The sequence below is a fragment of the Rhinopithecus roxellana genome, chromosome 11, assembly GCF_007565055.1.
Source record: "Rhinopithecus roxellana isolate Shanxi Qingling chromosome 11, ASM756505v1, whole genome shotgun sequence".
NCBI lineage: Eukaryota > Metazoa > Chordata > Mammalia > Primates > Cercopithecidae > Rhinopithecus > Rhinopithecus roxellana.
Genome location: NC_044559.1, coordinates 4550817 through 4566105, shown reverse-complemented (window position 1 = coordinate 4566105; position 15289 = coordinate 4550817). Strand labels below are relative to the sequence as shown.

Below are 15289 nucleotides of genomic sequence, written 5' to 3'. Positions count from 1 at the left end.
CTTCCGGGCCATGCTGGAGCACAGAGGTAATTGGGGCCTCCTCCTGACTCCCAGGGGGAAGAAGACAAGTTCAACCCCAAGTGAGGGAGTCTAGAGTCAGAGACCCAGGGCTGCCCGGAGAGGAAGAGGGGACTTTTGGCACTTGAGCTGGGTCTGGAAGGAGGAGTCCAGGCTGGAGGCAGTACCTAGGGGAGAGAGGAGGAGCACAGCAAGGCCCACCCTGTGGGTCCCGATGGGTCCTGGCCCCACCCCTTGAGCAAGGCAACTGCAGCCTTCTGAGCCCAATTCCAATGCCGTCACAGTGACCTTCTCTCTCTTCTCTTTCCTACAGGGGAGGTACCTCAGCTTAGCCCTTGCACAGTCCCAATATGCACAGGTTCCCTGCTGCCCAAGGATCTGCTTTCCACACAGCCAGGAGTGCCTTTCCCTACCACAGGCTCCCTGCCGCCCAAGGATGTGCCTGAGACACAGCCTGGAGTACTTTTCCCAAGCAGACTCTGCAACACAAAGAGCTGCCTTCAACCCATCTGGGAGTGCCTCCCCATCACCTGCTCCTCCAGGTGCCACCTCCTCCCCGCTACATGCCCGAGGCCTCCCTCCCGAGGATGCTACCACTGCTCCCTGCTCTTCTCGGGCACACTGCAGAACCCCCTTTGTCACTGCCTCCCCCAGAGCCCAACTTCTAAGGCACCAAACACCTAAGATTAACAGGCCTTTGTTGCTGAACTGGACATACACATTGAGCCTTTGTTTGTGGTCAAAGGTGTTGAATTCTTGCTGATCAACCAAAGAGTTTGTCACCAGGGAGCTTGTCCTCTGAATGAGCTGGATTTATACTGCACCTGCCAGAATACAGCTCCCTGGTGCCATGGGGATGCCAGGCATGGATGCATTCCACTCCTAACAGCCCCAATTTCATCTGTCACCAGGGGGTGGGACCATGAGGTCTTAGGCCAAATTCCTCTCTAAAAAAAGCCCCAAAGTCTTTGAAACGTGAATTCAATGCTGTATCTCCCTCCCTAGCTTTTTTGCAATGAAAAATACTTGTGTATCTTATTTTCTATACTCTTCACATCCTTGTCCCTGCTTTCCATTTCTTTGGCTATTCAAATTCTGAATGTGTCCCAGAAGGCAATGAGGGTCTTTCTGGAAATGTGAGTTCTCTTTCTAGATACCCCACACTGTCCCCAAAACCAAGCAAATTTCAGCAGATTTTCCTCATTTCATTAGAGAAGATAAACTTCCCCTCTTAGTCATTTGTCCCCAAAGAAGGAAGCACAGTCCCAACAGAGATGAGTGTCAACAGACAGGATCCTACCATCCAGCATGTGCAGACAGTGGCTGCAGGATGGCCCAAGGTGCCACCCATACAGGCCAAGGGCACCCCACATGGGGCCCCTGAGCGCATCAGGAGGGGATCCCCTGGGGGCCTGTGGCTGAGGTTGTCCAATCATACCTAATCTATCTTGAGAGTAAATCAACTGCTCTCCACCTCCCCCATCTACTAGAATGCAATATCTATGCTTTTCCGTAGAATTTTTGAAAGGTAAGTACAAGTTAAAAATATACCAGGTTTAGGTTTTATTTGGTTTTAATTTGGATGGCAATGTCCCCGCTCCATGTTTTTTTTTTTTTTTTCTTTTCTTTTAAGGCTTCAATGCAATGGCTTGCCTCTGTGTATAGGGCTTTGGGGTTTTCTCCAGGTCACATGACTTTGACCTTCAATGCCATCATCCTGAGGAGTTACTCTTTCTTGTCCCCCTTCTCTATCTTGCACCCTCCTGTCCTGCTGCAGCCTGGACTCTGCATCTGGGTCCTGCCAGCTGCCATGATGGGAAGCAAGCCTCTCCCACCCTTCCCCAGCCTCTCCCCTCTGTGTCTGTACATCTGTCTCCCTAGCTGGTTATGGGAGGCTTTTCCAGGCACACAACGCCCTGGCCAAGGCATCCAGAGAAATAAGCCAGGTCAATGTTGAGGAAATGGAAGAGGGTGCTAGAGCCCCTGGGGGTGGACGGGACCCAGTCATTTGGTTTTTCTCCATTTGGAGGCTCATTCTCTGAGCAACCGTGGGTGCTAAAAAGAACATGCCACCCCTCCACACTTCACTTCTCAACATTCTTCCTGCAGTGGGAGGCCTAGCTTCATCCATTTTTTTGTCTTGTTTTGTTTTTTAGACAGTTTTTGTTTCACAAAATACACACACTTCTGGTCCTGTAAATACAGAGATTTTCACAAAGAATTGAGTGTTCCCACCTCATTGCTGGACAGGTGGAGTTATTTATGACAAGGGTGCCTGGTGCCTGGCGAGCAGGTGCATGGCCTGTGTGCGGCCCCATGGGCAGGGTACTGAGAGGTGGGTCACATGTCCGTGCAGGTGTGGGAATGGATGGACAGCCAGACAGTGCACCCTTTGGCTCTAGACTGCCTGGCCCAGCTGCCTAATGCCTACGGCCATATACAAATGTGCCCAGAGCAGCCAAGGCAACTTTACAAGGTGCCTGGAAATGTGTGTCTCTCAAGACTCAGGGAGAAAATGTTCACTGTACTCATGACACCAGGAAAAGCGTGGGGAAGCTTTCATTAGGCAGAAAGGGAGGTCAGGCATGGTGGCTCATGGGAGGCCTGTGGGAAGCCAAGGCAGGCAGATTTCTTGAGTCCAGGAGTTCAAGACCAACTTGGACAACATAGTAAAACCCCTTCTCTACCCAAAATATGAAAATTAGTCAGGCATGATGGCCTGCCTGTGGTCCCAGCTACTCAAGAGGCTGAGGTGGGAGGATTGATTGAGCCCAGGAGGTGGAGGTTGCAGCTAGCTGAGATTTCACCACTGCACTCCAGCCTGAGCAACAGAGCGAGACCCTATCTCAAAATAAATAAATAAATAAAAAGATAGATAGATAGATAGATAGATAGATAGATAGATAGATAGATAGGATAAAGAAAGGGAATTAAAATAACCTGAAAGTATAGAGAGATTTTATTTCTTCCCCAGACTGGGTTGTCTCTAACTAATGACAATTATGTTTCTGCCCTGGGAGGTTCAAGCCCACTCCTCTGCAGCTGGTCTGTGCTCCTGTGTTAACCCATGTGTAAACATGGAGATGCTGCTTTCCATCTCTGTGGCTCTGAGACCCCATAAGGAGAAATGCATGTGCAATTTAATGAAGAGCTTTATGTGATCCTGGTGAAATCAACATATGTTTGTTAATGGGGTTTGAGAGCCTTTGGAGTTTAGCCAATGCAAACTCAGGTTAGGGCCTGTCATCCTTCCTCATCCCTCAAGGGAGGAAGTGAGAGATTAAGAAGGCAAGTTTAGAGGACATCAGAGGAGAGAACCCCTCCACCCTGGTCACCCACAGGGACCCTCCCAGGCTTTCTGTGTTGAACAGTGACAGCAGGGGCAGGCAGAGGGAACTTTGCCAGCCACCCTTCTGTGGGCCACTCCTGCCCTGCCTCTTCCTCTCCAGCTGAGTAGATCCCCCAGGTTTGGCATCAGTCAGGGGCTTCTCACGCTGGTGAAGGGGGAAAAGGGGCACAACCCTTGGTCATGCAGGTGGACTGAGTTGCAGGTGGGCTGCCTTTTTAAATTTTAGATTCAGGGGGCACATGTGCATGTTTGTTTCATGGATATATTGTGTACTGGTGGGGATTGGGCTTCTAGTGTACCCATCACCCAGATACTGAAAATCGTTTCCAATAGGTAGTCTTTCAGCCTCATCCCCCTCCCACCCCTTCCTGTTTCGGAGTCCACAGCCTCTCTTATTTCCATTCTTATGTCAATATATATGTATTGTTTAGTTCCCACTTACAAGCGAGAACATGCAGTATTTGTTTTTTTCTTTCTGAGTTAGTTCACTTAGGATAATGGCCTCCACCTCCATCATGTTGCTGCAAAGAACGTAATTTCCATTTTTATGGTTGCATAATATTCCATAGTGTATATATACCATATTTTATTTATCTGGTCAACCAATGATGGACACTTAGATTGGTTCTATGACTTTGCTATTGTGAATAGTGCTGAGATAAATGTAAAAGTATAGGTGTCTTTTTTATATAACGGTTTCTTTTCCTTTGGATCGATACCCAGTAATTGGATTACTGAGTAACACAGTAGTTCTATTTTTAGTTCTTTGAAAAATCTCCAAGCTGATTTCCATAGATATTGAATTAATTTACATTCCCACCACCAGTGTATGAATGTTTCATTTTCTCTACATCCACACCTACATCTGTTGTTTTTTAACTTTTTAAAAATAGCCATTCTGACTGGTGTAAGATGATATTTCAGTGTGGTGTTAATTTGCCTTTCTCTAATAATTAGTGATGATGAGAATTTTTTGATGTGTTTGCTGCTTTTGAGAAATGTGTGTTCATATCCTTTGCTCAGTTTTTAATGGAGTTGCTTGCTTTTTTCTGTTTAGTTGTTTGACTTCCTTATATACTCTGGATATTAGTCCTTTGTTGGAAGCATAATTTGCAAATATTTTCTCCCATTCTGTAATTGTAAATGTATTCTGGGTTTCTTATATTTTGAAGTCTACTTCTCTAGCAAGATTAAGGAAATTTTTCTGAATTATTCCCCTAGATATGTTTTCCAGTTTGCTTACTTTTTCTTCTTCTCTCTCAGGAATGTCTATAAGTTATAGGTTTGGTGAAAATCCCATTTTTCTTTGTTCTTTTTTGTCTATGTTAGCAAAAGACCAATCTTCAAGATCTGAAAATTTTTTCTTCTGCTTGGATCATTAAAGCTTCTAACTGTATTTTGAAATTGTTTAAGTGTATTTTTTATTTCCAGAAGTTCTGTTGTTGTTGTTGTTTTAAAGGTATTTATCTCTTCCTTCATTTCCCGGTTTTCATGGTTTCTTTGTGTTAGTTTTCAACTTTCTCTAGGTTCTCATTGACCTTCCCTGCAACCCGTACTTTTAATTCTTTATCTGTAATTTTGGGGTTTTCATTTTTGTTGGGGCTCTTTGCTAGAGACCTAGTGTGATTATTCAATGTTGTCACAACATTCAGATCTTTCATGGTGCTAGAATTTTTACGCTGGTTCCTTCTCATCAGGAGGAGCTGACACTTCTTATATTTGAATTTATTTTCATTTATGTGGGATATTTTCTCTGTTATCTCCCCCTTCCCCCGCGTTGCGGGTGTCGCTGTATAGTATGTTGGTAGGTGTTTTGGACTTTCTCCTGCAGCCCTGTGCACTTCTGTTTTATATTGGGCCATGCAGTTCAACCTGCAGGCCAGTAGGTGGCACTTACAAATAAGAGCTGGCTTACTTGACTTATCTATCACTCACTTCTTTCCTGTGTTAGGGAGCCCCTTTTCGGTCCATGGGGGTCCCAGCTCGGCAGGCTTTACTCTCCTCTCCTGTCTGTGATTCCTGTCATGTCTCTGGTGAATTTCAGCGTGCTCTCTTAAAGGATCTATTTGAAGTGTTAGTATTTACTCACTGTTTTGTTGCCTGAGAGGTGCTCACTACTGGCTGTGGCATAAGCCCATGGGTATATTTGACCTTTGCTCACTGAGGTGCTCTCTATTGTTTCAGGTGATGGACTGGACAGCGGAATGCCAGCTTCCCTGAGCTTCCTGCTCAGAGTAGATTGGGAGGGTGGAAGAGAGGATGCAGCTGGGCAGAGCTGGAACCCTGGCATTCCCACAAATACCCCCAGTGATAAGCACAGGCACCAGCCCTGATGGGGGTGGCTGGGGGAGCTCCTGATGAAATGCACAGAGGTCTCTGTGGTGGGATGAGGGGGCTGCACTGGCTCCATTTCCTAGATAGGCAGGAACGCAATCAGCTTCCCTATCACACCCTTGCTCTGGGGCTGGTGTCTCTCAGTTCAGGTGCACACTGTGGTCTATCTCCAGGCCACAGTGTGGCTGAGAGACATGGAAAATGCCTGTCCTGTGTGCCTCTCCGCAGGAGTGGCTTCAGGGTGGAAGGTCTTCACTCAGCCCAATGCAGGCAGTTGTACGGCACACCTGTTCTCCAATGTGGTAATGTTCTCCATGTGGTAATCCCACTGCCTCATGGGGAGACGGGGAATGGCTCTGCCTATCAGCCATGTGGGTGGGAGTCATCATGGTGGTGTTGGCTGCTTGGGTGGGCCCAAACTCAGGCCCAAGGAGGAGTCAGGTGCCAGCAATGTTGGACTGGGCTAGGTAATTCCCAAACTCCCACATGTCTCAGTGACCCACTAGATGGCATGTAGGAGTTCTGATGTGACTGGACCAGGATCCAGCCAGCCCAGAGTTCAGGTGCTGGCTGTGATAGGGAGGGGTGGGCTGGTCCCCTGGAGCCTGAGAACAGATCACAGGACTGTGGGGGCTGGGCATTCCGAAGGGCTCCAGGCCACAGCTGCAATGTTCAGGCATAGCAGGGTGGCTGTGCTGTGCACCTTTCACTCAGGAGGGCAGGACCCTTCAGCTGGGGCAATGAGCGATGGCAGTTGTTGGGCTCATGGCCCACTCACACTTCTCTCCCAAAGCTGGATTTTGCTGTTAGGAGCTCAGGAAAGTACCTGAACTTCCTGCTCCCTCCCTGGCCTGGGGCAGCAGAGGCAAGCCTGTGGTGGAAAGGGTTAATGGGCAGCCTCTAGGGGTTGGGCTCTCAGAAGAACACTGAGCTGTGGCTGTCATGCTCAGGCAGGGGTGGGCGGTGGCACTGGCAGCCTGTCACCAAAGCAGGCAAGTCTCCTTTGGCAGAGAGGAGCAGCAGAGGGAAGCCATGCAGAGCATTGTCTACCCACTCTTCCTTACCACAGCTGTGGTATCTGTCTTTGGGGCACACGAAAGTGCCCAGTTCCCCTCCATGGCGGGCAGCAGCGGCTGCACCAGGCAGATCAGGGATGAAAGGCCTGTGGGATCCATGTAGGCTTGAGCAGTGCCTCTGCACCATCTCCAGCAGGCTCCCTGTGTTCATCTGGAGGCCTGGGGGCGATGAGGGGGGCCCCTGTGACTAGGAATGCAAAGATCCATGCTGGAGGTGTGAAATTTCAGGGTTCTCTCACTTGCTCACCTCTTCCCTGTGTTATGGAGCCCTTTGTGGCTCCTTGGGGGGGTCCCAGCTCAGCAGGCTTCCCTCTCCTCTGCTGTCTGATTCCTGTCATGTTTCTGGTGAATTTCAGTGTGCTCTCCTGGAGGATCTATTTGAATGTTAGTATTTACTCACTATTTTGATGCCTGAGAGGTGCCAACTAACTACTTCTACTCCTGGGCTGCCATTGTTCCATTGCCCTTCCTCAGAGGGGAGCAGCATACTTTCAGAAAACAAGTCTCACATCAGAGCTGCTTTTTCCTTACTTTTGACTAAGAGAACACATATTTCTGAGGGTCTACTGGATGTCACGTAAAGCACCCCTGTAGAGCTAGAATGAACCAGAGCAGGTGAGGTTATGAGTAGCCCCATATGGAACAACCAAGTTCACATGAAGCCAAGGTGCTTCTCACCCGAGTTGGCACAGAGAAGGTCCAGGCCTCCAGGGGCACTGCAGGCCTCCATTGGTCATTCAGGGACCTCAATATGCAGGGGAAGTTCTGCCAGGCAAGAGCATTCTTTTGAGATCAGCTTCTAGTCAGCCAGACAGAAGGAGCAGGGCTAGGCTGGGTGACAGGCATGTGCACCTGCCACTGCCATAAGCTCAGACAGAGCGTGCTAAGTTGCAGGGGAGGCTACAATTTAGTAGCTGTGCATCCAAGAAAGAGTTGGGGATAGATTTGTGGACAGTGTCCAGTCCCTGCTAGGGTGCCAATCACTGAGGCAAGGACCCTGGAGCTTTAGCTCTCCTACTGGTTTCCCCAACTAGGGAAGCCTCCCTTGATGGCAAGACCCTGGTGGGACTTTTGGAGGCAAATGTGCACACCTGGTCTGCACACGTATATTAGCTGAACCTCTTACAGAGGCTTAGAAACAGACTGGAGAGGAAAATGTGCAAGTAGAAGGTTTATTTTGTTAGGGAGTCCTCTGGGGAGCACCATGGTGAGGGGGAGAATAAAGGCAGGAACCAGACCCACATAGGATGTGCTACAGCGAACATCTCCAATCAATGGGAAAATAAATGGCTATTCATTTGCAGGAAAGTGTTATTCAAGGCACTTTTCCTGGGGTCCTGAAACTCCAACTGTCAACCCACAAGCCCCAGCAAAGAGGCATGGAGGTGATTGGGACAGGGATCGCCTAATGACAAGGTGAGCCCTTAGATCCCCCACCCTGCACCCACCACCAGGGGCTCGAGCCTCTGTGAGAGGAGGCATCAGGTGGGTTGAAGTGTTGGAAAGTGTAGGAGGGCTGGGCTGGGCTTTAGCAGCTGAGTCTTCTGACTCTAGCTCAGAGCCCTGCGCACTTCTGCAGGTTGCCCTCTTCCGCAGTCGGGAGCTGAACCACCAGGCCCTCCCAGATGGCTGCTTCATGGTGAAGCTGCCTTAGTGCAGCACTCTGATCATTTATCATTAAAGTGGGCACAGCCAGAACTCCCAGAGCTCAATGGGGCCTTGATACATCCTAAGCGTCTACTCTGTGCTAGACCCTTGGTCCTAGGAGGTGGGGACGTCACATTAGAACACTGGGGAGTTTTGTCAACTTTGTCTTATCCTCCTTGGGGATGTGCTGCTGATCACCACGGGTGAATTGTTTTAGACTCACTAATATTTTGTGAGCTTGACTTGCTTTCTTCACATTGGATAGATTAGGAAATTACAGGTCTGAGAATTTATAGCAATTTGCTTAACATCCCACAACTTTTAAGCGGAAGAACCAGGAGTCAATGCAGAGCAGCTGTCTGTAGAGGTTCTGGGCATTCGGTTTCTGTCCCCAAATGCAGAACCTGCAACCAGGAGTGGGGATATGGGGGAAGTATCCACCCACCTCTCACAGAGGCTCACAGCCTAGAGCATGTCCTCAGCCTCCTGCCAGGTCATCACTGGAGCCTGAAGGAATCCCTCCACCTGGCAGGCCAGTGGACCCAGCTCTGGGCTGGGCCGAGGCTCCCTCACCACTGCTGGTTGGGTGGACTGTCCTCCTGGCTGGCCTGGGCTATTCCTGAGCTTGCTGCTTAGCCCCTCCCTCCAGTCCCTCAGCTCAAGTCTCCAAGTCTGGGCTAGTGGCTTGGACTCTGAAGCCAGGAGCTTCCCCTAGACTCCCACCAGGCGTGGCTGCAGGACTCCTCTGCATGCACACATATACAACCACACATCCATAAGCCTGTGTTGAAGCTTGTGGGCCTACACAAAGCTGTGGTCTTCATGCAGTTCCCCTGACCTCTTCTGCGAACACCAGAATTCCCTGAGTAGGCCCAGCATGTAGAGGGAGACAGAGGGGCAGAAGGGAACTCTATGTCTCAAGCACTGCCTAGTGTTTCTGCCTGTGCTATGCTGGGTAATTTGCATACCTGGTTAGGTATCTATTGAAATATTCATTCTGTTTTGTGTTCTCCCTCTCTGATTTTTTTTTTATGGCATTGAGATTTTTATTTACCTACTTCCTGCTTTCTTTTAACATTATAAACATTATATAAACATTATAAACCAAATTACTCTCTTTTTGACCCAGGGTTGTGATAGGAACCATCTCGTTACAAAGTAGTGGCCAATCTATGCCTGCTTTTGTGCTTTTCTGGCCTTTCTCAACCTCTGGCTGTCACTTCTCTCTTCTTTCTCAGTTGTCCTTAACAGTATATTCTAACCCCTGTGAAACAGGGACTGAAAGTACCAACCTCATTGTTATGAGGTTTAAGAGAAGGCCCAGGACTAAGCCAAGCTCTCAGGAAAATTGAAACAGTTCCTCCTTGCCCTTCAGTACAGCTCCTTCTGTCAGGAGCTGAGGAACCACTGAACCTGTAAACCGAGCACACGGTATAAGTCTACAGGCCAGGTGAAGGCCTGGATGGTAAAGTACATGGGCTTTGTGACTCCACTACCAACTTCAGGCTAAGGGAGGACTGACTTAGTGAGCAGTTCCAAGATCCCTGAGCTCACAGTTCCCTGTGGCTGTCTCCCTTACACCTCCGCCGTGACCAGGGCTTGAGGAGGGGCCTCTCAGTTCCCGACACACTTGGAATAGTATGAGGGTGCAACAGAAGCCAAAAATTGAGTGACCAGCCCTGAGGAGTTGATGGGGGATGCTGACAAACCAGTCACAAAGTTGGTGCTATTTGCTCTTAAGAAGGAGAGGCAGAGCCTGGGCAAGAACAGCAGCTGGAAGGTGAAACACAGGTCTGACTCTCAGTAGCGGTAGTGATCACACTTGAAGGGGCCATCAGGGGACATGCCCCAGGTACTGGGCCTGCTTCTCAGTCAGCTTGGTCAATTTCATGTTCAGCTTGCCCAGGTGGGCTTCAGCCACTGCCTCATCCAGCTTCTTGGACAGGACAGGAACCCCAATGGGGTACTTCTCTGGGTGGGTTCACAACTCAATCTGTGCAGTCACCTGGTTGATGAAGGAGTCACTCGTCACAAAGCCAGGATGGCCCATGGCACAACCTAAGCTGACCAGCTGACCCTCAGCCAGCAGGATTGTGCGGTGCCCATTCTTCAGCCAGTACCCGGCCACTTGGGGCTTGATGGTCACCTTCTCCAAGTGTTCTCGCTGAGCCACTTCACGTCGATCTCCACATCAAAGTGTCCAGTGTTACACATGATGGCATCATCCTTCACCTGTTCAAGGTACTGGCCAAGGATGATGTTGACACAGCCTGTGGTGGTGATAAAGATGTTGCCCTCCTGACAGGCTTCGTCCATGGTGGTTGCCTCATAGCCCTCCATGGCAGCCTGCAGTGCATTGACAGGGTTGATCTTGGTGATGATGACGTGGGCCCCAAAACCCTACAGGCCTGGGGACAGCCCTGGACCACGTTGCCATAGCCTGCTACCACTGCTACCTTGCCGGCAATCATCACCTCTGTGGTCCACTTGATGCCATCTATGAGGGACTCCCAGCAGTCATAGAGCTTGTCGAACTTGCTCTTGGTGGTGGAGTCATTGTCATTGATGGCAGGCACCTTCAGGATCCCACCGATCTGCATCCTGTGTGGTTTGTGGACCCGTCATGGTCTCCTCGGAAGTGCCTCAGACGCCTAGCAAGAGCTGTGAGTACTTCGTGTGGAAGAAGTTGGTGAGGTCGCTGCCATCCTCCAGAATAATGTTGAGGGCCCATCCTTGAATTACAGTGACTGCTCGATACACTCTGGGAACTCCTCATCCTTTTGCCCTTCCAGGCATGTACTGGAATGCCGGCCTTGGCAATGGCAGCCAACACATGGTCCTGGGTGAGGAAGATGTTGCTGCTGGCGCACCCAGGGTGATGAGGGTCTCAGTGTGGATGACCGTCTCCATGGTCGTGTGCAGGTGCCCTCTAGTAGCTTGGAGGCTGAGCACAGCTCCGGCATATGCATCAGGCCTGGCATCTCATTCTCCACAATGTTGAGGGCCTTGTGTCCCCAGGCGGCCGGGCCAATGTCAATATCTTTGTAGGCCAGTTTGTCAGACAGGCTGGTGATGCTTGTGATGGAGACGGGCGAAGGGGACTGGGCCTTGGTTTGGGGCCAGGCACTTGGCAGGTGGCTCTGGGCAGGGTCTGTGTGTGTGTGTGTGTGTGTGTGTGCGCACGCGCGTGCGCATGTGCGTGCATGCGTATGTTTTCTATTTTACATTTCAAGCAGATAGCCAGGCCCTTGGTATTGCACAGGTACTTGCAGTGTGTATTAGCCAGAGTTATCCAGAGAAATAGACCAACAGGATATATACAGGTATATGTAAGAGGAGAGTTATTATGGGAATTGGCTCAGGTGTTTATGGAGACAGAGAAGTCCCGCAGTTTGCTATCTGCAAGCTAGAGAAACAAGAATGTCAGTGGTGTGACTCAGTCTGAGTCCGAAGGCCCAAGAATTAGAGGGGTGGAGGTGGGACAATGGTGTAAGTCCAAATGCTATGACCTGAAAGTTAGTGTCCCCTAAAGATTCATATATTGAAATCTTGAACCCCAAGAGATGGTATGAGGAAGTGGGAGTATGGGGAGGTGATTAGGTCACCAGGACGGAGCCTCATGGATGGAATTAGTGCCTTTATAAAAGAGGCCCCAGAGGGCTGCCTCCCTCCTTCCACAGTGGGAGGACACAGGAGACATTGTTGGCCAAAAGATGCTAACAATGAACCAGAGAGCTGACCCTCACCAGAAACCTAATCTGCCTTGATATGGACTTCCCAGCCTCCAGAACTGTTTAAAATAGATTCCTGTTGTTTAAAAATTATACAGTTTGTGGTAGTTTCTTTAGAGCAGCCCAAATGGACTAAAACACAGTGGGAAACAGTGGCCTGAAGTGAAACTCTCTTCCAACTTGTATTAAGATGGAAACTCCTAAGAGGTGACACTCAGTGTCTCTGAATGAGGGAGTGGGCAGGGAGGTAGAGAAGGCAGAGGCCAGGGGGTTAGAGATGTAGCTTGCACATCACTGGACCCCCAAGGGGTGTCTAGATGGTGCCAGGCCAAGGGACCCAGCCTCATCATGGCCCCGGGACTGAAGGGCCCATGCAGGCTGGACACTGGGTGGTCGGGGAAGCCAAGAGGACTGCTGACCAGGGGGCTTCTGGACACAGGACTTTGACCCAACCCTGGAGAAGGAGGAACCCTTTGGGTGTATGTGAAAAGTCTCCCTAACTATCAAGAATTCCATTTCAAAATTATGAATCTTTTAGATGAACCACAAACCTTGCAAAAATTTTACAGACCACTTGAGAATGTGGCCCCAGCTTGGGGTGTTTACTTCTTCTATCAGCTGGAGAATTTCCATGGAAAGTGTAAGAAAGCCTGCCTTAGGGTCCGTATGGATCCCAGTCTGAGCCTGGCTACAGGCTGTGCAGAGGCAGGACCCAAGAGGAGACCAGAAGGACAGGGCTGTAGTGACTATAGGTTGCCGGCTCATGATCACAAGGGCAGCCAGGCCTCAGCAGGACCAGACATTGGAAAGCCCACAGGACCCCTGTATGGGGTCTCCTTCAGGTTGCCCTGCTCCTGGGCCATGCGGCCTCAGCTCTGCTCCCTTCTCCCCACCTCTGCCTCTCTGCACACTTGGCTGCTAGCAGCCCTGCAGTCTGTGGTTGCTCGTCCTCTCTTCAGAGACCCCATGGCCACGTTGCTGGGGAGAGATTCTGACCCCATAGTCTGGGTCAAGCTGTGCCTGCCTGATCTCACCACCAAGGTCATACCATACAATCAGGGCTGCTGCTGGACCCTGCATGGGGTATGGGGAAGTCTGAGGGTGTGGCAATGGCTTTATCAGGTGCCCCCAAAATTGTCCCCAGCATGTGGAGGAGCCTGCCCATCTGTCTCCCCATGAGTGGCCCCTGTCACCTTGCTTCCTTCACTCCTGCTCCCGATGTTTCCACGAAGCCAAGCCACATGAGCAAGTGAGCATCCCTTTGCCGCCCTCACTGCCTCAGCACCGCCCCTTCCATCAGGCCCCACTCCCGCCTGCTGCCTGCAGCCTACCCGGTGAGCTCGGAGACCAGGGCTGGGCCTGGGCAGAGGGGATGAGGGAGTCCCATGCCTTATGTGCAGGAAACCTGGGTCTGGGCTGTTAACAGCAAAGCCTTTGTATTTATCCACTAGGCTGTTAACAGCAAAGCCATTGTATTTGTCCACTAGAGGGCAGAACAAAGTTCTATGCACTGATTGACAAAAAACAGACACTTTTCCTGAGAATTCTGCAGGCTGCAAGTCCAAGGTCAAGGTGTGGGGTCGTTTGCTCTGGGTCTCATGGAGCCGGGTTTGCTGATGGCTGCCTTCCTCCTGCGTCCTCCCATGCTGTTCCCTCTGCGCATGTCTGTTTCCTAAACTGTTCCTGTAAGAACACCAGTCGTACTGGATTAGGGCGCACGCTAATGACCTTGTTTAACCTTTACAAATCCTCTCCAAACACAGTACAGCTGCATCCTGAGGAACCAGGGGTCAGGACTTTAGTATATAAATTTTGGGGAGGACACAATTCAGTGCATGCCAGGCTTTATCAGCAGCACTACCCTCCCTAAGTGGTAATTTCTAAAAGACAATGGGGCTCTGGGGAAAGACTCCAACACGTTTTGAAGCCAAAAGGCCCCAGTTCTGGCTGGACTGCATCGTTATGGATAGTTTGGGAGCCAGAGACCCCTGGCCTCTGCAGAGACCACAGCTGTCCAGAGTGAATGAGATTCCATACAGCCCCCCTACCCAGCACAGCCGGGAGCTCCTCCATGGCTGCTCCTGCAGGATGAGCTCCAGGCATTTGATGCCATGCTGGGTCAGGACCCTATGGCTCAGGCCAGCCTGTGACACTGGAGGGGATCTTGGAATCTCGTCATTTCCTCTGATGAGTGAGGAGCCAAGGTGGACCATGTGGGTGCTCTCATTGTTCTGGGGCAGTGACCCCCTGCTCATGATCCCTGTGGAGGTTCTGGGGCTCCAGGGACATCCAGGCCAGAATGCCCAGCAGTTCAGCTCATGAGTCCAGAGGTAACCTGGGAGTCTCAAACTCACGGATGCAATCATTGCAACCAGAAATCCGGGTCCTTCCTTCCCTATATCCCTGCTTCTGTGGGCGGGTGGAGGCATCCCAGGAGGAAAACTCTTGTTCAGAGAGCAGATGGCCCTGGAGGTGTTTGTTTGACAGCTGGGACTCCATGAAGGGGAGGGCGGCCCAAGCTCAGGCTGTCTCAGAAATGAGAAGGAGCAAAGTCTGCAGAAGCTCTACCCTGGGGCCCAGGGGACAGCAGGCACAGGGGCTGAGAGGCATCTCTCATTGACCCTCCCCCCAGGGTCTTCCTGCCTTGGTGGCCTCAGACTTCAGTGACCAGGGGCCTCCCTGAGGACTGGGATGAAGATGAGAAGGCGGGGTGTGTGCCAGTCCATTGTTCCAGGAGACACATGTGTTACATTTGTTTACTAGGCCGATGTTACAAACTGATTTTAAAACAATGTTTGCAGAGTCACAGAACAAATACCACGGAGCAGCACCTAGCACAGAAGAAGGCCTCTGCCCTGGGCATCTGTGGGAAACCGGGGCCCCAGGTCAGCAGTGACTGGTGCAGAAACTCTGAGCTCAGGAGCTAACATTATACCCATCTGCACCTGAGGGAACCTGCCAGGTTCCAGCAAAACCAAACAGGAAACTCTCCCCAGGAGACACTGTCCTCATCCAGGGGAACCAGGATTCTCACGGAGAATCATTTCCTACTGAAGAGGAGCTCAGAGGAAAAACTCCCAGGTATGTCCCCAAAGAGAGGCAGCAGATACAAGAAACAAGGAGTTTCAGGGCCC

General features: G+C 50.5%; 1 protein-coding gene and 1 pseudogene across 1 annotated transcript in view; one reads left to right on the top strand and one right to left on the bottom strand.

Moving 5' to 3' along the window:
• LOC104670816 overlaps positions 1-2649 on the top strand; it is a 39974-nt gene extending 37325 nt beyond the window's left edge. Inside the window, exon 6 of the mRNA XM_030941099.1 lies at positions 332-2649. Within this exon, the coding sequence (XP_030796959.1) occupies positions 332-781 (450 nt within the window). The 3' untranslated portion in view covers positions 782-2649. The remainder of the gene's footprint in view (positions 1-331) is intronic.
• Positions 2650-10122: 7473 nt separating this feature from the next.
• On the bottom strand, positions 10123-11420 carry LOC104670815 (annotated as a pseudogene).
• Positions 11421-15289: the final 3869 nt, after the last annotated feature.